We start from the raw sequence: 25,831 nt of genomic DNA, 5'->3' as shown, positions 1-25,831 counted from the left end.
ATGTCTGTTTTCCCTAAAATATGGTTGAGACCTGAGGTTGAAAACTATCTTAAAGAGGGCTTTATGAACGAGGAGGTAGGTGGAACAAATGTACTGCACAATGTTTTTAATTCAAATATTTAAATCCTGTGCACAGTGCTTTTGATTGTTGAAAAAAAAAAAAAAAGGTTCAAGCCTGGCGTGGCGGCACACGCCTGTAATCCCAGTGCTTGAGAGACTGAACAGGAGGAGATGGCAGGTTCGAGGCCAGCTTCTGCAATTAGTGAGACCCTGTTTCAAAAAAAGTGCAGAAGGGGTAGTTTGGGGCAGCATTTCCTTGGGTTTATTCCTCTGGAACAAAAAGGGGAAAAAAATATGTTCTACAAAAAAATCATACATTCTAGAGGAATTGAAAAAATCTTTACAGCCCATGTCTATTAGAACGTAACGGGAAAATCGCCAGTTTCTTTTCACAGATATTAATGCTTAATGAGACAAAAAGTGAACACGGTGTGCTTTTTAACCTTGTGGATTAGGAAAGAAGTAAATTTTGTGCCTGTCACTAGATATGGCATTGAAGGGGTTCCTAGGAAGAACAAGAAAAGATCCCTGTCTTCCAGAGCTCACATCCAGTATAGGAAACAACATATGTTGTCTTAGAACAGGGGATCAAATTTTAATTTGTTGAGTTTCTGTGTAAACGCCCTCCTCTGTGCTAGATGACCCTTAAACCTTTACATTTTAATCTTCACAATCTTTTGTACAGATTTCTGTTTTTATTTTTTCATTTTTGTAGTACTGGGAGTATCATTTAGAAGTACTCTACCTCTGAGCTACTTCCTCAGTCTTAGGTATTTTTTATTTTGAGACATGGTCTTGCTGAATTGCCAAGGCCAGCCTCCAACCTGCTGCCTTGTGTTTCAGCCGCCCGAGTACTGGAAGTACAGGGACGCACCATAGCTGTTTTTCTAAATCTTTGGTTTTCTAGACAAAGCTACTTAAATGTTAATGATGTTTTTTAATATGTCAGTGAATCCAAGACTTCTAAATCCGATTTCTGCATTTTTTTTCAAAGATTGTTATGGAACTGTACTGTGTGGAAAGAGGAAATGTTTTCTGTTGGTTTTAAGAGACTCAAAATATAAGGCACATGGTAAGAAAAGTAGGGACACTTAAAAGTTATTTCCAGCAGCTTTTAAAGTGATGATCATTGTTTAAAAAAGATGTAAATAAGCCAGGCGTGGTGGTGCACACTTGTAATCCCAGCATTTGGAATGCTGAGACTGGAGGATCTTGGTTCGCAGCCAGCCTCGGCTACTTAGTGAGGCCCTGTCTCAAAATAAAGAATAAAAAATAGGGCAGGCGTGGTGGCGCACGCTTGTAATTCCCGCGCTTGGGAGGCTGAGACAGGAGGATCGCACGGGTTTGAAGCCAGCCTCAGCTATTTAGTGAGGCTCTCTGCAACTTAGTGAGACCCTGTTTCCAAATAAAATATAAAAAATAGGTCTGGGAGTATAGCCTGGAGGTAGAAAGCCTCTGGGTTTCACCCCCAGTACCACAAAAAAAAAAAAAAAAAAAAAAATAGGGCAGGGAGTGTAGCTTGCAGGTCAGATGCCCCTGGGTTCCACCCCCAGACCCACAAAACAAAACAAAAAGATATAAATTTCTTTCTCTAACACCACCTCTTTTTAGACCCATTGGCTGTATGATTTTTCAAAAAGAAAAGCCATTCCTTTGTTTTAAGGAAAAGTATTGAAGCAAAAAGCATAGTTAGTTTTAATAAAATTAAACCTTGAAAAAGTGAATACTTTAAGATTTGTGGCTTTGTAGGCTGATGAATAGTTTATGAAGAATCTAAAAGGCAGGATATAGTAAAACAAAAAGGGGGCGCAGATATGGGTGCCTTGAAAAGCTTCAGTTAAAGTTTTCTTTCTTTTTTTTTTTTTTTTTGGTGGTACTGGGGGTGAAACCCAGAGGCTTTCTACCTTCGGGCTATGCTCCCAGACCTATTTTTATATTTTATTAGAAACAGGGTCTCACTAAGTTGCTGAGAGCCTCACTCAGTAGCTGAGGCTGGCTCCGAACCTGTGCGATCCTCCTGTCTCAGCCTCCCAAGCGCAGGGATTACAAGTGTGCGCCACCACGCCCAGCTCAGTTAAAGTTTTCTATTCCTCTAGAATATGTGGTTCTTGTGGAAACCTGGTTGAGTCCTTCTACCATCATTTCTGACAGGCATGTTTGCTACTCTACCTGTGTTTGTTGGATAATGTCTATTGGTTAAATTTAGTACTACTTTAAAAAGTGATACCATTATAGCCAGGTGTCATGGCACACGCCTGTAATCCCAGGGAATGGGAGGCCGAGACAGGAGGATTGCAGGGTCCAGATTAATATCAGCAACTTAGCAAGACCCTGTTTTCAAAAAATAAAATAGCCAGGAGTGGTAGCGCACACTTATAATCCCCATGCTTGGGAGGCAGAGACAGGAGGATCGCGCAGGTTCAAAGCCAGCCTCGCTGGCTTAAGAGACCCTGTTTCCAAATTTAAAAAAATATATAAAATAGATCTGGGAGTGTAGCCCTAAGGTAGAAGGGCTTCCAGGAACCCCAGTACCACCAAAATAAATAAATAAATATAAATAAAATAAAATAGGGCTGGAGGTATAGCTTGGAGATAGAATGCCCCTGGGTTCAACCCCCAGTACTATTAAAAAAAAAAAAGTAATATGCTTAGGAAATCTCTGGATGACAGTGAGTATATCGATTTTATTCATTCTTCAAATGTTGATATTTTAAAAGGCTGCTAACCATTCAGGAATGGTGGTGTGTGCCTGTAATTCCCAGGACTTAAGAGGCTGAGACAGAAGGATCAAAAGTTCGAGGCCAGCCTCAGCAATTTAGTGAGACTCCCAGCAAAAACCTTGTGAGACCCTGTTTCAAAATGAAAAGGGCTGGGAACATAGCTCAGCAGTAGAATGCCCCGGTCCAATTCCCAGTACCACAAAACCCCAAGATGCTACTGACCAGTTTGCCCTAGAATATGACGGTCGTAAGTAAACAGCTTTCCTGGAGTGCGGGAACAACTACTGGCGTAGAAGGAAATCCTGAATTAATATGAAGTAGTAGAGCAGATGCTGATATCTTAGAAGGGTGGCTCTGAACATGCTTTGAGGCCATGTTCTCTAAACCCTTGATGCCAAGTATTTTGTTACACGTTTATCAACACAGTTAAATCCAAGAACTTTGAAGCGTCACCATTGCTTTAGGGTTACTAACACATAAACAGTAGCGCACAATGAAATGAAACTAAACAGTTGCTAAAAGATGTTTCTTTAAAGTAGTGGAAACATTAGTTTGTTCTTTTCAGGTTGTTTCTGCCTCAAGTAAACAAGACGCAGAAAGGAGGTTTGAAGCGCTGTTAAATCGCCTGTCCCACCCCCCATCCTTTACGACCGTCAGAGTAAACACGCATTTAGCCTCGGTGCGACATGTCAGGAGCATGTTACTGGAGGAGCTTCAGAAGGTGTGTACCAGCATTCTTTGTCAGTGTGTACGATTATATTTCTTTAATCTGTCATGTTGCCATGAACATATCCTTTTAGCAATAGAAAAGCCACTGTTCTGGGGTCCATGGAGATACCTCGCTCCAGTGGATCATGTTGTTTCATTTGAAGCCAGTTATTCCTACAACGTGGATATTCTAGCATCTCAGTATGATGGAAATATGAATTCTCTTCTGTTGAGATCTTAGGACAGTCACTCTGGGCTTTGAGTCCTGTTCCTTAAAGGTTAAGATTGGACAGGAAAACCTGGGTCATCGCTCTAGACGGGAGACTGGTAGATAGTCCCTAATTTACTCTACCACGGAACTGCGTTCCAAGCCCAGTTTTTAAAATTTACCAACAGAGCATTAAATGTAATAAAAGGCATTAGTATTTAAGGTGAGTGAACTTAATGAGATGTAAATTGTACCTCAATAAACCGTTTTAAAAAGCAGAAGCATCCAGGTGTGGTACGTTGCTTGGAATTCCTGTATTTGGGAGGCTGAGACAGGAGGATGACAGGTTCAAGGCTAACCTCAGTAACTTAGTGAGACTCTGAGCAACCTAGCAAGACCCTGTTCCCAAACAAAACAAAATTAAAAAGGTTAGGGGGGTCAGGGGGAAGTAGCTTACAGGTAGAGTGCTGCTGTGGTGTTCAGTCTCCAGTTCTCTCTCTCTTACACACACACACACACACACACACACAGTAAATCACTTAAGGTAAATGGGATTGTGTTTATAATGCCAACAGTAAGGGAAACTGAGTCTTACAGTTAGAATACCTCAGAATTATGAAAACCATGTTGTCTTGAGGCCTCTGGTTTTTCCATTATCTTTGGGTACAATGAAAGTGTCCTGCCCAGCCCTGTGCTGTGATAGATTAGTGATCCTGAAAAACTGTAGGCTGCAATTCCTCGATTGTATCGATTGCGGTGTGATTATTATGTCTGTTTTAACAGCAGCTGAATGGAGTAAGTGTCCCCGTTCTCCAGCATCCAGCCCTTCCGGATGTCTTGCTTATTCCCGTTATCGGACCGCGGTTTGTGACTATTTCATTTTCAAATTACATTTTTCTAAATAAAAATTTGTCATAGAATCTTTTCTTCCTCCTTGGTGATGTTACAAAGTTTCTCCATTGTTAGCGACTTTACTTAGATGAACAAGGTTCGCAAACTGATAAATGGGGATGATTGCCAGATGTGGTGGCGCTCCCTTGCAATCCCAGGACTTGGGAGGCTGAGACAAGGAATTGCAGGTTTGCAGTCAGCCTCGGCTACTTAGTGAGGCCCTCCACACTTTAGTGAGATCCTCTTTCAAAACAAAGAATGAGAGATAGGGCTGGGGGCATACCTGGGAATCACAATGCCCCTGGGTTCCATCCTCAGTACAGGGGGAAAAAAAATACACACACACACACACACACACACACACACACACACACACTGAGTTTAGTAATGGAAAATAGAATGAAAAGACCTTATTATATAAGGAATAGAAATAATACAGTAGTAAGTAGTAATAGGTAATAGTATATTAAGTGATTTGACACCAAAAAGAAAGAATTTTCTAGAATTGATGAAAGACAAATTTAAAAAGTACTACTCAGAAGCCAAGAGTTAAAAATAAAATAATCCATATCTAGCCGGGCATGGTGGCTCATGCTTATAATCCCAGCATTTGGGAGGCTGAGACAGGAGGTTCGCAGTTTGTGGACAGCCTCGGCTACTAATTAGTGAGGCCCTTTGCAACTCAGTGAGACCTTGTCTCAAAATAAAGACTAAAAAATAGGAGTGGGGTGTTGCTCGGAGGTAGAATGCCTCTGGGTTCTATTCCCAATACCGCAAAAAAAAAAAAAAAAAAAAATTACAATAATCTGTATCTAGATACTCCAGAGTGGAAGTACAGACACTGAAGACAGTCTGAAATGAATCAAGTTGAACGCAGGAAGCTTAAACTGGGCATGGTGACTCAATACTGCGGAGGCTGAGACAGGTGAATCACAGGTTTGAGACCTGCCTCAGCAACCTAGGGAGCTTGTTTCAAAATGAAAGAAATAAAACGAGCTGGAGGTGTAGCTCGAAGGTAGAATGCTTCTGGGTTCAATCCCCAGTATCACACAAAAACGAAAAGGGCAGGAAGGTATTTTAGTAACGAGATAAAGAGATGGCTTAAGTCTGAAGTTAGAAAATGGACTCAGATGATGAATCAGTTCTGTTGGCACTATTATTTAATAGTTTAGGTAAAACAAAGGCTTAGGAAAGGTCTTAGGTTATGTTGAGTGTCTTAGTCTGTTCTATTGCTGCTGTAACAGGATACCTGAGACTGAGTAACATAAAAACGGAAGTTTATTTCTCACAGTTCTGGAGTCTGGGAAGTCCTAGATCAAGCTGCAGGCACTTGGTAAGGATTTTCTTGCCGTCTTCATATGTGGAGGTTTTAAGGGGAAGAGAAAGGGACCCCATTTTGAAAGCCCTCTGTGTAGCTTTCCCCAATCCCCTCATGCCGGTACTCAGGTTGTATTCATCAACATTCTCACTGCTGTGACCCAAAAGGACGAGCGCGCAGCCTGGCAGAAGGAAGCTTCATTGGCTCACAGTATTTGGAGGTTTGTTTCAGGGTCAGTCCATGCGAGGCTGGGCTCGAGGATCCCAGCATGAGACACTTGTTCTCTGAAAAAGTCTTACCTGAGTCTTAGGAATGATGGTTAGATGTTGGTGGTCTACGGAGTGAATAGTATGCAAGGAACTGGAAAGCACAGAAAGTTTGGGCAGCACAGGAAGGAAAGATCACTTGCCTTCATTTGCCTATCTTGATTAAAACATTCATAAAGCACGCAACAGTTAGCACTTGAGATTTTTCTTTCCTTTCCCTCCATTTGCTTCCCTTCGCCTTCCTTAAGTGTGCCATCACTGGGCCACACCCCTAGCCCTACGTGTTTTTAATTCTTTTCATATTTTTCTGTCTTCGTCTTTGAAGGCAGCAAAAGTCTAATTTTCTTTTAATGCTGTTGTGAAAATAGAAATGCTTGTTGAACGGTCAGGCAGCTTCTGATGACACTCCTGATTTCCACCAGATGGACCTCTTCCAACTGTTCTTTTTTTTTTTGGTGGCACAGGGGGTGGAACCCAGAGGCTTTCTACCTCCGGGCTACGCTCCCAGACCTATTTTACATTTTATTTGGAAACAGGGTCTCACTAAGTTGCTGAGAGCCTCACTAAGTAGCTGAGGCTGGCTTCGAACCTGTGCGATCCTCCTGTCTCAGCCTCCTAAGCGCGGGGATTACAAGCGTGCGCCACCACGCCCGGCTCAACTTTTCTTTCTTGATGCTCATTCTTCCTCCTCTTTTTATCTTTTAAAATTACATCTTTAAATTTATTCTTTTTCCAGCTTTCCTTTCTCATTGATGCAGGAAAATAAAGACTAAAGAGGTTACTTATATAGAATTTCCATTGAAACGTTGAAAAAGTTTGTAGGTATTGGAGGACCATTATTCTCGTGACTTTCTTTTTTCTTAACATTTCTAGAAAGAATATTAAAAAACACGAGTGTGAGGCTGTTGTTGGAGCTCAGTGTGGCAACGCGGTGTTAAGAGGAGCCCATGTCTATGTTCCAGGAATCGTGGCAGCTTCAAAATGTAAGTATATGGTTTAGGTGCAGTATCCACTGGAAAATTTAGTATACCAGGGTGTATTTCAAATTTCCCCTCCTTAGGTGTTTTCTGAGCTTTGTATTTGTACAGTAGTAATAAGGGAAGCACAAGCTTTCTTTATTTGGTATTTTGGTATGGGGACTGAACCCAGGGGCATCTATCTCTGAGCTATACCCCCAACCCTATTTCATTTTTTCTTTTGAAATAGGTTCTAACTAAGCTGTTACTGAGCATGGCCAGGAGCCAGCAGGCCTGTCTCGGCCTCCCAAGTATCAGGATGACAGGCCTGGACCGCCATGCCCAGGTGTGTTGAGATTTCAGCATACAGCTTTTTGGGTTTATTTCTGTTTTTATTTTTGTCATCGTATCGAGCATGGAACCCCAGGGGCATTCTACCTCTGAGCTACATCTCCAGTCCACTTTATTTAATTTTTTAAAATTTTGAACCAGGGTCTCACTAAGGCGTGGAGGGCCTCACTGAGTTCCTGAGACTGAACATGAGCCTGCGATCCTCCTGTCTCAGCCTCCCATGTACTGGGATTCGAAGTGTCCCCCACCACACCTGGCTTTTAGCATACTTTTTTGAGATACTGAGGCTGGAACCCAGGGGCATGCATTTCTACCTTCAAGCTACACCCCCAGCCCTATTTTTTATTCTTTATTTTGAAACAGGGTCTCACTGAGTTGCAAAGGGCCTCACTGAGTAGCTGAGGCTGACCTCAAACCACGACTCTTCTGTCTCAGCCTCCCAAAAGCTGAGATTACAAGCGTGTGACACCACACCCAGCTTTAGCATACATTTGTGAAGAATTCTTTTGAAGGAAACTTAGGACTTTGAATATTGAGCCTCAAGATCTATAGGACATGTTTTATGAAATGTCAGTTTTGGGAGAAATAATTCATACAAAAAATATTCTTTTCTATTCAGCTAAAGATTTCCAGTTCAGGTAGGATGTTTTGAGAACTATTCTGTTGTTTTCACTGAAAAAAAAAAGATTTTCATTTAGACTTGTTAGTTTTTTTTTTTTTTTTTTTTTTCGGGGGGGTAGTACTGGGGATTGAACCCAGGGGCATTCTACCTCCAAGCTGCACCCAAGTTTTTATTCTTTATTTTTGAAACAGGGCCTCACTAAGTAGCTAAGGCTGGCCAGGAACCTGTGCTCCCCCTGTCTCAGCTTCCCAAGTATTGGAATTTCAAAAGTGCGCCACCACACCCTGCTTGTTAGGGAATATTTTAAACTAAAGATTTTCTATTAAGGAATATATTGAGATAATGAGAGAGTTTTAGCTGCCTCAGGTCCACTCTTGATGTCTCTACAGATCCCGATCTTAGCGTAAAGAATTTCACTATTCTTCTGTCAAAGCACGTATTATTGTAATCTGATTTCCTTCTTTCTCTAGTTATGAAACCTGGAGATGTTATTTCCATATACTCTGATATTAAAGGAAAATGTAAAAAAGGAGCCAAAGAATTTGACGGAACAAAAGTATTTCTGGGAAACGGAATTTCTGAACTAAGTCGCAAAGAAATTTTCAGCGGGCTGCCTGAGAGAAAGTATGTCCCCAGTGCTGTTGGAGGCGTCAGCTCCTCACTGCGGTTAGAGCGTCAGACGCAATGCACAAGTGTCTCCAGCTCCTCACTGTGGTTAGAGTACCAGACACGATGTACAAGTGTCTCCAGCTCCTCACTGCGGTTAGAGTATCAGACACAATGTACAAGTGTATCAGCTGCATTACATACTTCTAATACAAATTCAGATGAAAAAAATTCCATTATTTTTTGAAATAGGTCAGCAGGGCGTAGTAGTGTGCACTCTTGTCATCCCCGCGCTTGGGAGGCTGAGACAGGAGGATCGCATGGGTTCGAAGCCAGCCTCAGCTACTTAGTGAGGCTCTCAGCAACTTAGCGAGACCCTGTTTCCAAATAAAATGTAAAATAGGTCTGGGAGTGTAGCTCAGAGGTAGACAGCTCCTGGTTTGAATACCTAGTACCACCAAAAACTAAAAGATTAAGTGGTCAGAATAAGAAAATCTAAGTAACCAATCAATCATACTGTACTGTCAAATAATTTTATTAATCCTTTTGATTTTTTTTTCTTTTTTTTTTTTTTTTGCATGTATGTGGTACTGGGGGTGGAATCCAGGGGCTTTTCTACCTCCGGGCTATACTCCCAGCCCTATTTTATACTTTATTTGGAAACAGGGTCTCACTAAGTTGCTGAGAGCCTCACTAAGTAGCTGAGGCTGGCTTCGAACCTGTGCGATCCTCCTGTCTCAGCCTCCCAAGCGCGGGGATTACAAATGTGTGCCACCACACCCGTCTCTCATCCTTTTGAATTTTAATAATACTTTTTCTGTCTTTGAATAATAATACTTGGCTACATAGAAAATAAATTAGATGATGGTTATATAGACTTTTTGACATTCTTTCTGATTTTGTGAAAGAAAAGCTTAGGATTTTATCATGAATTGAAAAACATTTTTCCCCAGTCCTGGGATTGAATCTGGGGGTACTACACCATTAAGATATATCCCTTGTCTGTCTGCCCTTCCTTCCTTCCTTCCTTCCTTCCTTCCTTCCTTCCTTCCTTCCTTCCTTCCTTCTTTTGTAATACTGGGGATGGAATTCAGGGGCATTCTGCCTCCTACACCCTCAGCCCTATTTTATTCCTTTTATTTTATTTTAGCAGGGTCTCACTAAGTTGTGGTGGGCTTCACTAAATTATAGAGAATGGTGTCTAACTTGTATCCTCCTGTCTCAGCCTCTTACGTACTAGGATTACAAATATGTGTCATCACCCCTGGCTAAATATATTTATTTTGTTTGTGGTGCTGGAGATTGAACCCAGGGGCATTCTACCTCTGAGATACACCCCGAGATACACCCCCAGTCTGATTTTTTATTCTTCATTTAGAAATAGGATCTCACTAAGTTGCGGAGGGCCTCACTAAGTAGTTGAGATTGGCCTTGAACCTGTGATCCTCCCCTCTCAGCCTCCCAAGTACTGCAATTACAAGCATGTGCCACCACGCCCGGCTAAATACATTTTTTTTTTTTTTTTTTGCGATACTGGGGATGGAACCCAGGAGCATTCTAACTCCAAGTAACACTCCCAGCTCTATTTTTTATTCTGTATTTTGAAACAGGATCTCACTGAGTTGCAAAGGTCTCACTAAGTAGCTGAGGCAATCCACAAACCCATATCCTCCAGTCTCAGCCTCCCAAGTACTGGGATTACAAGCATATGCCACCACGACTAGCTAAGTACATTTTTTATTAGCAAATTTTTACTAGAAAGCCAACACTCATGTGAATATTTATTGTTTAAAGTGAGTGTTTGAGCTAGGCATGGTGACACACTCGTAATACCAGTACTTGGGAGACTGAGACAGGAAGTGGAACACAGATGTGAGCACAGCCTCAGCAAGTAGTGAGACTCTCACTAACTTAGACCCTGTTTCAAAATAGAAATCAAGCCGGGCGTGGTGGTGCACGCTTGTAATCCCGGCATTTGGGAGGCTGAGACCAGCGGATCATGGTTCGCGGACAGCCTCAGTAACCTAGCGAGCTTCTCAGCAACCTAGTGCGACCCTGTTTCAAAACAAAAATAAGAAAGAAAAGCTTTAAGTGGCCATAAATTGAGTGCCAAATGGATTAGAAGGAATCAGTAAATACTCAGGTATTTTTTGCATTTTGGTCAATTCAGATCTCTAACAAAGCTCCTTATGCCTCAATGAAAAAGATACATAATTTTATCTTTGTTGTTGTTCTTATGGCCTGTCATACCTGCTTTAGATAAAAATTCAAAAGCAATTCACTATACTATTCTAAGTATTTGGTGATTTAAAAAAGAAGTTTTCAAGCCGGGCATGGTGGCACACGCCTATACAGTCTCATCAGTGGGGGCTGAGACGGGAGGGTCACAGGTTCGAGGACAGTCTCAGCAAGTAGTAAGACCCTCACCAACCTAGCAAGACCCTGTTTTCAAATAAAAATAAAACAGGACTGCAGGTGTAGTTTGGAGGTAGAATGCCCCTGGGTTCGATCCCAGTGCCACAAAAAGAAGTTTGACAAGGCATTTTCTATTTGCCATGCTGGTTTATGTTGACTGAAGTTGGGTTTCTGAATTTTTCAGAGGTGTAGGCGTGCGGATGGTAGAACCGCTGTACCTCAGCCCTTCCTTTGACGGCGTGCTGCCCAGGTACTTATTTTTACAGGTGAGGAATTATGAAAGGAAAATGTTCAGTGACAGTGGGAGTGTGCAGCCCAGAGGTAGAATGCCTCTGGGTTTACTCCGCAGAACCACAAAAAGAAGGAAAGAAATACTAATAACTGATTTCATATAACGTATTGCTGTAGGTGAAGTGTGTTTGATTTTTTTTGTTTTTTGTTTTTGTTTTGGGGGGTACTGGGGTTCCTGGAAACCATTCTACCTCCGGACTACACTCTCAGACCTATTTTATATTTTTATTTGGAAACAGGGTCTCTTAAGCCAGCGCGGCTGGGTTCGAACCTGCGCGATCCTCCTGTCTCCGCCTCCCAAGCGCGGGGATTACAGGCGTGCCCACCACGCCCGGCTGTTTGATTTTTAACAGGTGTTCTCCCTATGGAAATGTGATGGCAGTTACGGGATAGGAACCACACATAATTTTTGGTGGCCTTAGCAGCATAAAACAAGGACTCTTAGATGAGAAACCCTGTTGGTGAGATACCTGGAATTGCAAGGTTTTATGATTTTTTTTTTATATAAAAAGCCAGAAGCCGGGCATGGTGGCACACGCTTGTAATCCACACGCTTGGGAGACTGAGACAGGAGGATCACACAGATTTGAAGCCAGCCTCAGCTACTTAGTGAGGCTCTCAGCAACTAAGTGAGACCATGTTTCCAAATAAAATATAAAATAGGTCTTGGAGTATTGCCCAGAGATAGAAAAGCCCCTGGGTTCCACCCCTAGTACCACCAAAAAAAAAAAAAAGAAAGAAAGAAAAAGAGCGTTCTCTTGTTTTCAGAGGTCTCTGGCTTTCTTCCAGAATATTGAGAAACAGTTGCAGGTAAGTCATTATGACTCTTGCTGGTGCCCAGAAAGCACCAGTATCTGGGCAGAGACCCTGAACTTACCGGAGAGTGTCCCGTGTGTCCACGTGCAGGGATGTGACGCGAGTCCTGTGAGGTCATAGAAACCAGGAACCCTGACTTCCTGACATCGGTGCACTCACAACACCGTACCTTAGCAGACCTGAGGGCACTGTGTACTGTCACCCCAAGGCTCCTTTACATTCTCAGATTCTAAAATGAAAATGATTCATGGTTTATATATACGTGCGTGTGCGCGCGCGCGTTCCGCCTGTAAGTTGCATCCCCAGTTCTACTTGATTTTTTCTTTTTAAACAAGCTCTTGCTAAGTCGCAGAGGCCTCGCTGCATTGCTGAGACTGTCCTCAGGTCTCAGCCTGCAGAGTGCTTGGATTGCCTGCCCCGCGCCGGCACGCCCAGCTTAGAATCACTGATAACCGATCACATCTTTCCTTCTAGAATTTGCCATCTGCTGTAGTCGCTCATGTTTTGAATCCTCAACCTGGAGAGAAGATTCTTGATTTGTGTGCAGCGCCTGGAGGCAAAACGACACATATTGCAGCTCTGATGCGCGATCAGGTGAGGCTGGCGTCCAAACGGACGCTCACCGCGTGTCTAACGCGCTTCAGTGGTGAAGGCAGAACTAAGTAACGATGAAGTAACCTTCGTAACCTGAGGTAGAAACCGTTCGTTAACGCCCGTCACCACCAGTGAGTTGAGTAGACAATTTCATTTGTGAGAACGTCTATCTCAAGACCTTATTTTTTTGGTGCTGGGGATTGAACTTGGGGGTATTCTACCTCCAAGCTACACTCCCAGCCCCCCCTTTTTTTGTGGTTCTGGTGATGGAACCCAGGGACATTCTACCTCCAAGCTATACCCCCATCCCTCATTTTTATTCTTTATTTTGAAACAAAGTCTCACTAAATTGTGGAGGGCCTCACTATATAGCTGAGGGTGTCCTCAAACCCCAATCCTCCCTTCTCAGCCTCCCAGGCACTGGGATTACAAGTATGGGCCACCACACCCAGCTTACTCCAATCCCTTCTTATTTTTTTGTTTTGAAAAAGGGTCTTGCTGAGTTGCTGAGACTGGCCTCCGACTTGCCGTCTTTCTGTCTCAGCCTCCTGGTAACTGGTCTCACAGGCGTGCGCCACCAAGCCCAGCTTCTCAAGACCTTGAGTTCCCAGTTTGCTAATAAATTATAGAATACAATTCTTCCCCAATAAAATGACATCTAACTGAAACATTTAAGATATGTTAACTGTACTCTAGACTGTCAGTGCATGGATCGTACAAGTACAATGTACTTAAGAAGAATAACAACATATATAGAGAAGGTTATTAGACCACCTCTGCGATTTCACACCATAGTATGTTTTAAAATAGCACATGGATGTCACGGCGCACCCTTAAAATTGTGTCTGTTGACTTTGACTTGATGTTACTGTACAGCAGTTTTCAACTGCTTCCTTGCTTTTCTATTCTTACCTCTGTTATACGCAGTACTGGGGGTGAACCCAGAGCCGCTGCTGTCCCAGGCCGGCACGCTGCCATTGAACTGTGCCCTTCGCCTCAACTGTTTTTAACTCCAGGGCAATTGCTGTGGATGGCCAGAGGTGGTGGTTGTTGGTTTTTTGGGTTTTTTTAATGTACTGGGGATTGAGCCTGGGGGTGTTCTACCTCCAAGCTACATCCTCAACCCTAGTTCTTATTCTTTACTTTGAAACAGGCTCTCACTAAGCAGAAGGCCTCACTAAGTAGCTGACGCTGTCCGCGAACTATGATCCTCCAGTTTCAGCCTCCCAAGTCTTGGGAGTGTGTGCCACCACGCCCAGTATTCAGAGGTTTTGACTCATATTTTTCTGGCTTTAGTTGCCAGGATTTTTTGGAATTTTATGTGAGTAGCTCAATAAAATTAAAATGAAAATCACTTTTACAAGTACTATCATTTGCATATAAAAGCTCTTTAATTCAGGTATGTCTTCCAGAGGTGAGCAAGTCTCAATAAATTGGTGATATTTTAAATTTATTTTTGCGGTGCTGGGGATCAAATTTAAGGCCTTGCAAGTGCTTAAGCAAGCCTACCACTCAGCTACCACCCTAGTTCTACACTGATGATTCTTAATATTTACTGTCAGTAAATGATTTTAAGTTTCTTGAGATTTCAAATATTTTTTTCATTGATTAAAAGTAGCTAGCTATAGCCGGGCGCGGTGGCGCACGCTTGTAATCCAACATGTGGGAGGCTGAGACCGGAGGATCGCGGTTCATGGACAGCCTCAGCTACTTAGTGAGGCCCTCTGCAACTTAGTGAGACCCTGTTTCAAAATAAAGAATAAAAAATAGGGCAGGGGGTATAGTTCAGAGGTTGAATGCCCTGGGTTCCATCCTCAGACTCACACACACAAAAAAGTAGCTAGCTATAAAATTAATTATCTGGCAAGAATATGGGATTTTTTAAGAAAAAATATAAATATTTGATGTAAGATTAATAATACATTGTTTTCATGGTACTGGGGATTAAACCTAGGGACATTCCACCTCTGATCTACACCCCACGGCTGTCCTCAAGACTCTAGTCCTCTCGTCTCAGCCTTCCAAGCGCTGGGCTTCCAGCTGCGTTCCGTGCCTGGCTGACTTACGTTGTATTGATGAATTCAGCTTTAAAGGTAGAGATGGGAGCAATATGCAGTGACCGTAATTTTTCACCATTTTTTGTCTTATTTTTCATGAGTGCTTTGGATTTATGTTTTATTTTAATTTTTTAGGGAGAAGTAATAGCATTGGATAAAATATCCAGCAAAGTAGAAAAAATAAAGCAGAATGCTTTATTGTTTGGGCTGAATTCCATTAGGGCATTTTGCTTTGATGGGATAAAGGCACTTAAACTTGATTTGACTGAGGCCACAGGAGGTGAAGGTGAGTTAAGGTTCGTTTTCCACTTTTTTACATGATTTTAATTGATAAACCATTATATATATTTGTGTGATACAGGGTTGTTCATATGTGTGAATGTGGAATGCTTAAAGCAAGCTAATCGGCACACCAGTCGCTACTCAGTTCTTTTTTGTGTTAAGACGTCTGAAATTTACTGTAAGCAACTTTGAAATATAATATACATTATTATTAGCCATAGCCATCAAGCTATGCAGCAGATACCAACAACTTTGTCCTGTGCCCAGCTGAAGCGCCATAGCTTTAATGGCGTCTTCCGGTGCCTCGCTCCCTCCGCAGCCGCGGCTCCACCGCTCCCTCCTTCCCTCCCGGTGGACTTCCTCGGCTCCACCGCTCCCTCCTTCCCTCCCGGTGGACTTCCTCGGCTCCACCTGCGAGTGGGAAAGCGGCGCCCGCAGCTTGGTGCTGGCTTGTTTCACTCAGCGCAGTGTCCTCCAGTCGTCCCTCTCGCCGCAGATGAAGCGTCTCCTTCCTTATTTTTTCTCCATTGCTATAAACTGTCCTCTTGGAACCTCCGTCGGAGGATGCCAGCGATCCGGACACGTCTCACTGCTATTCGTGTTTGAGTCTAAGAAGTTTTAAAACTTCTTGAGGATCTGGCTTAGCGCGATGTTCTCCGTCCACTTTCCTACGATGAACATAATTTTGTGGCTGAGTTAAACTCAGTTATGCATATACCACATTTTATTTTTTACCTGTTGAGGGCCACCTAGATAGTGCCATAACTTGGCTGTTGTAAACATAGGTGTGCACGTACCGTTACAGTATTGTGCCTCTGCCTTGGGGGGACAGCAGGGAGTGAGGCGCTGGGTCACACGGTTCCTAGTCTTCGAGGCATCTCCGCGCCGGTCTCCACGGCGGCTGTGTACTTGACGGTCGCGCCAGCCGTGCGCGAGTGTCCGTTCCCCGCGGCCTGGCCAGCATTACTCTCCTGTGGGTCCTTGCTGAGTGCCGTTCTGACTGGGAGGAGATGAAGTCTCAGTGGCGTTTTGATTGGCATCTCCCTGATTGCTGGTGATAGTGAACATTTTTTCATACATTTGTTGGCCTCTTATATTTCTTCTGTTGAGAAATGTCTCTCTAGTCCATTTGTAGATGTTCTTATTTTTGGTTTCTGTATACTGTGGACATTCCTCCTGTCAGCGGAGTATCTGGCAAAGGCTTTATTCCATTCTGGAGGCTCTTCATGTTAATTGTGTCCTTTGCTATGAAGAAGCTTTTCAGTTTAAATCCATTCCATTTGTTAATTCTTGGTTTTATTTCCTGAGCTTTTGGAGTTTTATTTAGGAAGTCACTGCCTGGGCATATATGTTGGAGAGTCTAGTAATTGTAAGGTTTCTGCTTCTGTCCAGTGGTTAGTTCTGTGGGCGTTGGTGTGGGGCCTGGGACATGGAGCTGGAATGGAACCCAAATCTTCAGGGACACTCTTGGAGTCTGGTTCCATGGGGCCTGCGCTGGGGTCTCCTGGGAAGGGGCCAGACTGCTGGCCAAGCCTGGCGTGTGGTCTGCATGGACGGCCTGTGGGGTGGGACTGTGGGGGCTTGCCTACAACTGAGTCTTGCTGGGATGGGCCTGTTGCTGGGATTTGAGGTAAAATCCCAGTGCTCCCTTCCCATTTCTAAGCAGCCGTGATCCAAGCAGAGGGCCTGTCTTCATACTGTACTGCCCAGGTTGAAGGAGAGGCGAGGTGAGGAACGTACAACTATCTTCCTATCCTCCTCAGCACAGCTTCTCTTGTGTCTTTGCTGTGCTTAGTGCTGTACTCGCACTCGCTTCTTGTCTTGTGTAAAGGTGTTTTCAGGGATGGAAACTGGAGCGCCTTATTCTGCCATCTTGCTCATGTCCAGCCTTTTTCTCTGTTACTTTCTGGTGTCACTTGCTTTTAGCTTCAAGAACCTCCGTGAGTATTCTTGTAAGGTAGTTGTGTTAGAAACAAATTCCCTTCATCTAAGAACATTTCTGTTTCATCTGCTTTGTGTGGGGGATACTGGGGATTGAACCCAGGGGGCAGTCGACCTCTGGGCTCTACCTCCCGCCCTATTTTACATTTTATTTGAAAACAGGGTCTCACTAAGTTGCTGAGAGCCTCATTAAGTTGCTGAGGCTGACTTTGAACTTGCAATTCTCCTGTCTTAGCTTCCCGGGTATTGGCATTACAAGCATGTGCCACCATGCCCGGCTTCATCTTTGTTTTTGAAAGATAATTTGCAGGCAGGTATGGGGCACACATCTGTGATCCCAGTTCTTGAGAGGCTCCGAGGAGGATTACAGGTTTGAGTCCAGCCTCAGCACCTTAGCAAGGCCTCGCTTTCAAATACAAAACAGAAGAAGATGGGGGTGTACCTTGGGAGTAGAACGCCCCTGAGTTCAGTTCCCAGTACAGAAAAACAGAACAAGGTAATTTTGAAGAATATACGATTCTTGCTTCTTTTTTGTTCTGTGCTTGGCACTTTTCTTCTCACCTGTTTTGGACTGTGTGGTCCCTTGAGAAAGATGTTGATAATCTTAGTGCAGTTTCCCCGGCACGTGGCAAATCACTTTTCTGTTGCTGCTTTAAAGACTTATCTCTTTGCTTTTGGTTCTCTGCCTTTCTATGATAATATGTGTGCTTGTATGTCTTTTGCATTTGTTGTACTTAAAGTTAGTTGGTTTTTTATGTATAGATTGAATTTTAAAATCAAATGTGAATAGTTATAGAAATAATTCTCTAAAAATATTTTTCTCCTCCCTTTTCTCAGAAGAAAATATTTCAATTAGTATACTTTAGAGCAAAACAGAAGCTCTCGGAATAAGGCACACATTTTAAAAAGTGGCATTTTAAATCTGGTGAATAGAAAGAGTAAATTGGTCCATAATAGCTTTGAATTAATTTTTGAAGAGGGAGAGGGAAACGGACTTTACACAAAATTGAGTTCAAAGTGGATTAACGAGTTTGGGAATTAAGTAAGAGTTGAGTTGTGAAGATAATTAGAAGCACGTATAGAGGAGCACTTCTCTGACTTCACAAGGGGTATTTTGACGCATGAGAGCACATGTATTGTAGTGAGGATACATTAAATACACAACATTTTGTGCATGCACCACCAGGCCTGGCCAGGACCTATTTCTGATATTAAAGAGTACAATATTTCATTTGACAGGGCTTGGATTTATTATTAACAGAATAATCCCCACTGTAATGATTAAATTGTTAACTTTTGGACAAAGCCACACCCATATTAAATATAAATCAGTATTAGTTTAGCCAGCTACTTGATTAAAGGGAAAATTGTTTTTATTTTCTATGATTGTGATTTTAAGCTGATTATGAATTCTTTTTCAAGCATTTTCTACTCTGGACCTATTGGCAGATACTGGCATTACCAAATATTTCTATAATCCTTTTTACAGAGGCACCTCCGTTCTTACCAGAATCCTTTGACCGGATTCTCCTCGATGCCCCATGCAGTGGGTTGGGACAGAGACCACACATGGCCTGCACGTGGACTCTGAAGGAGGTGGCGTCGTATCAGCCCCTGCAGCGGAAGCTGTTCTCTGTGGTACGTGAGGGCTTTGCTGGGAAGGAAGCTGCCTTCACGAGTTGAACGTTGAGAGCGCCAAGTAAGAGCAGTGATCACAGCTCATTATTCGCTCACTAAGAGAAGCAACTCAAGAATCCATTGACAGATAAACAGATAATCTAAGTTTTGTATACCCATACATGTAATATTATTATTCAGCCTTAAAAAGGAGTGAAATGCATATGATTGCACTTATATGACGTAACTAGAGGAGGTTATTCATAAAGATAAGAAGTAGAATAGAGGTCATGGGGGGCGACTCTTACGTGATGGTACAGGATTCCAGTGTGGGGTAAAGGACGTGCTGGAGATGAGTCGCGACAGGACAGGTGCACTGAATGCCCTTGAATTGTGCACTTGAAAGTGGTTAAGATGGTAAATTTTATGTTGCAGATATAACACAAAAAGCAAAGGCTGAAAAGATGTGGTGTTAAATAGAGGGAGCTGTTCTATGTACTGACTTGCTCTCTAAGACACACAGTTTCTTCACTGGGATATTTAATGAATTTCAGACATTGTTTTATCTTTTGAGAAAAGCCATCAAAGTCAGGCATGATGGCCCACGCTTGCAATCCCAGCCTTAGGAAGGCTGAGACAGGAGGATCGCAGTTCATTAAAAAAAAAAAAAAGCTGGGCGTGGTGGCTCACACTTGTAATCTTCCCGTGCTTGGGAGGCTGAGACAGGAGGATCGCACAGGTTCAAAGCCAGCCTCGGCTACTTAGTGAGGCTCTCAGCAACTTAGTGAGACCCTGTTTCCAAATAAAGTATAAAATACGTCTGGGAGTATAGCTTGGAGGTAGAAGGCCCCTGGGTGGGTTCCACCCTCAGTACCGCACACACACAAAAAAAGTAAGACCCTATTTCAAAATAAAGAATAAAGATAATAGGGCTTGGGCTGCAGCTTAGAGGTAGCATGTCCCTGAGTTCCATCCCTAGTACGGCAAAAAATAAAAATAAAAAACATTGCCGGGCGTGGTGGGCACGCTTGTAATCCCCGTGTTTGGGAGGCAGAGGCAGGAAGAGCACGCTGGTTCGAAGCCAGCCTCAGCTGGCTTAAGAGACCCTGTTTCCAAAAATAAAAAATAGGTCTGGGAGTGTAGCCCAAAGGTAGAAGGGCTTCCGGGAACCCCACTACCACCAATAAATAAATAAACAAACAAATAAATAAATAAATAAACATCAAGTTTTTCACATGTTACTAATTGATGTAAAGATTTGATAAAAATAGATATTTTTTTTTAGGACTTCTGGTTCATTTTAGATACTCTCCTAGAAGTAGGAAGTCTGAGGCAAACACATAAAAACAGGAAGTGATAGTATCTGGTGTAAGAACCACTAAAACTTTGCAAATTTAACTCACCTGCTGTATGTTTCAGAAGAAGCCCAAATGAAGCATTTGAGGGTTTCTGTCAGTCTGGCAAAAATGAGTATAGTTTTTGATCAAAGATGAATTCATTATTTCCTTTCGGACCTCCAATTATAAATACCTAGATTTCAGAAACAGTGACTTATACTAAAGTTTTCTTGAGCCGGGAGTGGTGGCGCACACCTGCAACCCCAGTACTTGGGGGTCTGAGAAAGGCGCTCGCAGGTTCAGAGCCAGCTTCAGCAGCTTAGCGAGACCCTCCGTAAGTTAGTGGGACTCCGTTTTAAAATAAAAACATCGGGCTGGAGGTGTAGTTTGGAGGTAAAATGCCCCTGAGTTCCGTTCCTAGCAACACACACAAAGTTATCTTGGGTATTTTTCTATTCATCTTTCCTTTTCCACACAAAGGTAGCACTTCGTGGATTATATAGGTATTTTTCTATATAGTCCTCAAAAGAAAATATCCTTAGAGTTAGAGAAGAATATTTAAGAAGCCTCATTTACAGCTGAAACCCAATTTGACTTGGTAAAACTAAGATGCTACATTCAGGGACTGGATTATTTTTCTCTAGGTGACAGCAGTATAGAAAGCTGCTAGGGGTAAACTGATGGTTACAAAGAGAAGGAACATCTAGCGTGTGAGTGAACTTGGGCTCGCAGCACGTGCGCCGTCGGCGTAGATAGAAACGTTGACGATCGTGGGGTCGGAGTCAGACGTATCTGGGTTTGAAGTCCACATACGTGACCTTTGTCACACGCGCCGCACGTAAAGAAACGAGCCTTAAACTGCCTCCCAGGAACCTCGCTGAAAACAGCCACCATACCTGCTTACCTCGTGTGTGGTCGGGGAGTGAGAAGAAGTGAGTCGAGTACGGCAGGACGCGTGGCGCGTGCTTCTAACCGGATTCTTGGGAAGCTGAGACAGGAAAACTGCAGGATTGAGGCCAGCCTCCGCGAGTAGTGACACTCTTTAGCAACCTAGTGAGACCCAGTTTCAAAGTAAAAGTAACATACGGCTGGAGGTGTAGCTCAGGTAGAATGCCCCTGGGTTTAATCCCAGTACCACACACACAAGTATGTAAGGTGTTTAACATTGTAACTGGCATATAATATAAATTTTAAATTGCTGCTGTAAAGAAACCACAAGTATATGTATTATGTGTGGGGGTTTTTTTGTTTGTTTGTTTGTGGTATTGGGGATTGAACTCAGGCATTCCACCTCCGAGTTTGTTTGTTTGTTTGTCTGTTTGTTTTGCAGTACTGGGGATGGAACCTAGGGGTATTATACCTCTGAGCTATACCACCAGCCCTATTTTTTATTCTTTATTTTGAAACAGGGTCTCACTAAATTGCAGAGGGTCTCACTAAGTAGCTGAGGTTGGCCTTGAACCCACGATCCTTCTGTCTCAGCCTCCCAAATGCTGGGGTTACAAGTGTGCGTCACCACACCCATCTTCTCCCGTCCTACTTTTTATTTTTTTATTTTTGAAATAGTTCTAAGTTGTGGAGGATCTCATTAATTAGCTGAGGCTGGTGCAAACCTGTAATAATCCTGTCTCAGCTTCCCAAGTACTGGGATTACAAGCATGCACCACCATACCCGGCTGTATTGTGTTTTTTAGAAAAGATTTTCATAGACATTTTTAAAATAAGATCTCAGCTGGGTGTGGCACAGGTCTGCAATCCCAGTAGGTAGGAGGCTGAGACAAGAGTATCACAGGTTCGAAGCAACTTAGTGATATGATGTTGCAAAAAGAAAACCAAAAAAAGGGCAGAGGTAGAATGCCCCAGGTTCAATCCCCAGTTTCACATACATAAAGATGATAGGTAGGTAGGTAGGGCTGGGGTGTAGCTCAGAGTATAGAATGCTTCTGGGTTCAATCCCTAGTAACATACACACACACACACACACACACACACACACACACACAGAACTAAAAATGCAGATTTCAGCATGGGGCATAAATCAGTGCCTAAAGATGTGAGAGCCCTGAGGCCACGAGATCACGCGGCCTGGTGCAGGGCTGCCCTCTCCTTACTTGCCGCACCCAAGAGTGTCCTGACTTTCTCCGGTACTAGGAGCGTCTCCTGCGCCCTGCCGTAAAGTCCCTTCCGCTCTTCACTCGCGCCGGGCGCTTGGTCTGACAGTGCTTTTCCCTAGGCCGTTCGGCTGCTGCGGCCCGGGGGGGTGCTGGTGTACAGCACGTGCACGATCACGCTGGCAGAAAACGAGGAGCAGGTTGCCTGGGCTCTGGCCACGTTCCCCAGCCTTCAGCTTCAGCCCCAGGTAAGAGTCAGCTGTGAGCTGTGTAATCTGATAAATGACAGAACCGAAGTGCCTGGACCCATCCAGGATGCTACACCTGGAAACGTGGCCGGTGACCTTCATTGTGTGTACGTGGTACTGGGGATGCAACCCAGGGGCGTTCTACCTGTGAGCTACCCCCGGCCCTATTTTTCATTCTTTATTTTGAAACAGGGTCTCCCTGAGTTGTGGAGGGCCGCACTCCGTGTCTGAGACTGGGCCCAAACCTGAGATTCACCTCTCAGCCTCCCAAGTACTACGATTACAGCTGTGCACTACCACACACAGCCAGAGACCTCCTGGAAAAATACTAACAAACAGGAAGGTTTCTCTAAGTTGATCCACTGTAGACCACCCCCTGGGAACTTGCAGGTCCTGGTCCTGGTTTTCTTCGCCCTTTTTCTTTTCCAGGATGTTCAGATGGCTCAGAGCTGGGCTGTGTCTTTGTTAAATGTTTATCCCACTTACAAATATTATTTTTCTTGGCAGTTTTTTTTTCCTTTTTCCCCTTTTCCCAGCCTTTTATTTTTCTGATACGGGAAAGGTTCAGATTATTTTTTTATGTCACATTGAAACCCAAACCAACTTTTCTAACTGTGGGAGATATCAAAAGACCAATTAAGAGTTTGAACTATTGCTTCTTTGCAATATATGTGCAAAACTTAATATTTGGTGGTGGTGGTGGTGGTGATACGAGGGATTGAACTCAATACCCGCAGTCCTATTTTATTTTTTATTTCGAAACAGGGTCTCACTGAGTTGCTGAGGCTGGCTTTGAACCTGCAGTCCTTCTTTTTAGCCTTCCAGGTACTGGGATTCCAAGCCTGCACTGCCATGCCCAGCTTAAAATGAACAGCATGTAAAAGCTTTCCTTTAGCCAGGCATGGTGGCACACACTCATAATCCCAGTACTTGGGAGGCTGAGACAGGAGGATCACAGGTTCAAAACCAGCCTTGGCAACATAGCAAAGCTCTCGGCAACCTCTAAGACCCTGTTTCCAAATAAGAAATTTAAAAGTTGGGCCGAGGGTGTATCTTGGAGGTAGACTGCCTCTAGGTTCAATACCCAGTACCCCCTCCCCCCCCAAAAAAGGAAAAAGCTTTCTTTTTTCTTTGCCTAGCATTAGTCTTTAATTATGATTTTTAAGACATTTATGATTTCAATTTTTAGTCCAGGCAGATTTGAGATTAAGTTTAAATTTGTAATAGTGATCACATTCTTTCAGACACTAAATATCTAACTTTGGTACTTTCCTATACAGAATTCTAGAAGTTAATTTGAATACATCCGTTAGAACAGTTGCTATGGCTCTGTATTCCTCTAAGCTGGTTGCTGCAGCCGTGATTTATCCCTGTGTAATATTTGTTCTGCGAGCACATGTTCAGACATGAAGAGCACTTTGATGGGCCCGTGGGCAGGGTCGGCCAACGGCGTTTGAGAGAGCGAAGGCAGACGACTGCTAACTGCTGTTTATGGGTCATAACGTTTCACTTACTGAATGCCCGCTACATGCCGCGCTCAACACGCCTCCTGTGTTTAAGATTCATCTGCTTTATAAGTGAAAAACGCGCTAAAACTCACCTCTGGAGGGTCACACGGCTCAAATGTAACGGAGTTGCTGCAACTTCAATCCCTGTGGGTTTGGGGTTTTTTGTTGTTTGTTTTTGTGGCACTGGGGATGGAACTCAGGGACATTCTACCTTCAAGCCACACCCCCAGCCCTATTTTTTATTGTTTATTTTGAAACAGCGTCTCACTGAGTGGCCGAGGGCATCACTGAGTAGCTGAGGCTGGCCGCAAACCCAGACCCTTCTTTCTCGGCCTCCCGGATGCTGGGATGACAAGCGTGCCCACCACGCCCGGCTGTTTGTTTTTGTGTGCATGTGTGGTACTGGAGTATGAACCCTTCCCCATTCTACCTCGGAGCCACACTCCCAGTCCTGTTTTTTTATTTTTTATTTTGAAGCAGGTGCTCACTAGGCTGCAGTCTGGCCGTGAACCTGGGATCCTGTCTCAGCCTTCCAAGTGCTGGGCTTGCAGGCGTGCGCCACCACGCCCAGTTCCGTGTTTCTAGCTGTAACGCCAGGCCTTTGTAATGTCACGTGTGTGAACACACAGGACGGCCCCGGTGCCCTGGCATCTCACCGTGCTGCGTGAAAGCAGCGTGTGTACTCCACAGAGTAAAAGGCATGCACGCTCCTTTCTGTTTTTAGATGTCATAGATGCAGCCCCGTTTGCCTTTTAACTTAATTGTGGTGTTGCGTACCTGTAATCCCAGTACTTAAGAGGCTGAGACAGGAGGATTGCAGGTTCGAGAACAGCCTCAGCAACTTAGGGAGACCTTATTTCAAAGCAAAAATTGAAAAGGACTGGGGTGTGGCTTGGAGGTAGAATGCCCCTGGGTTCAATCCCCAATACCAAAATAAATAAAAACAAATTGTGAGCCAGGCATGGTGGTGTGCCCTCGTAATCCCAGGGCTTGGGAGGCTGAGATGGGAGGATCGCAGGCTCATGGCCAGCCTCAGGTACTCAGTGAGGCCCTCCATTACTTAGTGAGACCCTGTTTCATAATCAGGAATAAAAAATAGGGCACAGGGTGTAGCTCAGAGGTAGAGTGTCCGTGAATTCAATCCCCAGTTCTGATAAAAAATAAAATAAAACAATAAATTATGCCTGGTCCGCTTACTAATTGCAAGGCACTCATTCTTAGTTATTTCCTCCCCACAGGAACCTCGGATAGGGGGGGAAGCAATGATGGGAGCTGGCCTCTCCCCCGAGCACCGGAGGCAGCTGCAGCGATTTGATCCATCTGCCGTGCCCTTGCAGGGCACTGACGTCGAGTCTGTCGCCCGTGCCAGGACAGAAGACATGATTTGGCTGGCAAATAAGGACTGTATCGGTTTTTTCATTGCAAAATTTCTAAAATGCAAAAGCACATCCCAGAAGGATCTTCAGAATTGAAAAATCCAAGGATTTGCTGCCAGGGGTGGGCTTTCCCCCTTAAACCAAGTGTTGTCAGGCCAACCGAGGGATGGCATGGTTGCTAAGGAAACAGAGAACTGTCAGCAGTTCCCCAGGGATCGGACACGGAGGAAACATGCGTGTGTGGGGGTATGAAGGTATATTCTGGGTTCATAGAAACACTTTGATGGATTTGGTAGCGTATAAAAAGACAAAGGAGCCACCTATGACGTCTGGTACACACGTTCGTTTAGGTTCTTGTGTTTTAATTTAGAAAGAATATTACTAATTTTTAATGTTAAAAATCAGTGAATCCAAGTGGGGCGCGGGGCGCACGCCTGCGATCCAAGCACCGGGGCGGCTGAGACCGGAGGATCCGGGTTCGCCGCCAGCCTCAGCTACTCAGTGAGACCCTGTCTCAAAATAAAGAGTAAAA

The 25,831-nt window shown here is 43.8% G+C and overlaps 1 protein-coding gene across 1 annotated transcript; it reads left to right on the top strand.

Annotated features, from left to right (window-relative positions):
* NSUN6 (NOP2/Sun RNA methyltransferase 6) lies at positions 1 to 25,395 on the top strand (the record flags this gene model as incomplete). The annotated part of the gene is made up of 11 exons (XM_080717078.1): positions 1 to 75; positions 3,346 to 3,501; positions 4,480 to 4,559; positions 7,045 to 7,154; positions 8,571 to 8,724; positions 11,306 to 11,387; positions 12,703 to 12,822; positions 15,015 to 15,159; positions 18,592 to 18,740; positions 22,290 to 22,415; positions 25,162 to 25,395. 11 exons carry the CDS (start codon positions 1 to 3, stop codon positions 25,393 to 25,395), a joined length of 1,431 nt encoding a protein of 476 aa, XP_080573204.1.
* Positions 25,396 to 25,831: the final 436 nt, after the last annotated feature.

Source organism: Muscardinus avellanarius (assembly GCF_963383645.1).
Source record: "Muscardinus avellanarius genome assembly, chromosome: 20".
NCBI lineage: Eukaryota > Metazoa > Chordata > Mammalia > Rodentia > Gliridae > Muscardinus > Muscardinus avellanarius.
Note: the sequence above shows the minus strand (reverse complement) of the source record. Positions and strands in the feature narration are given on the sequence as shown.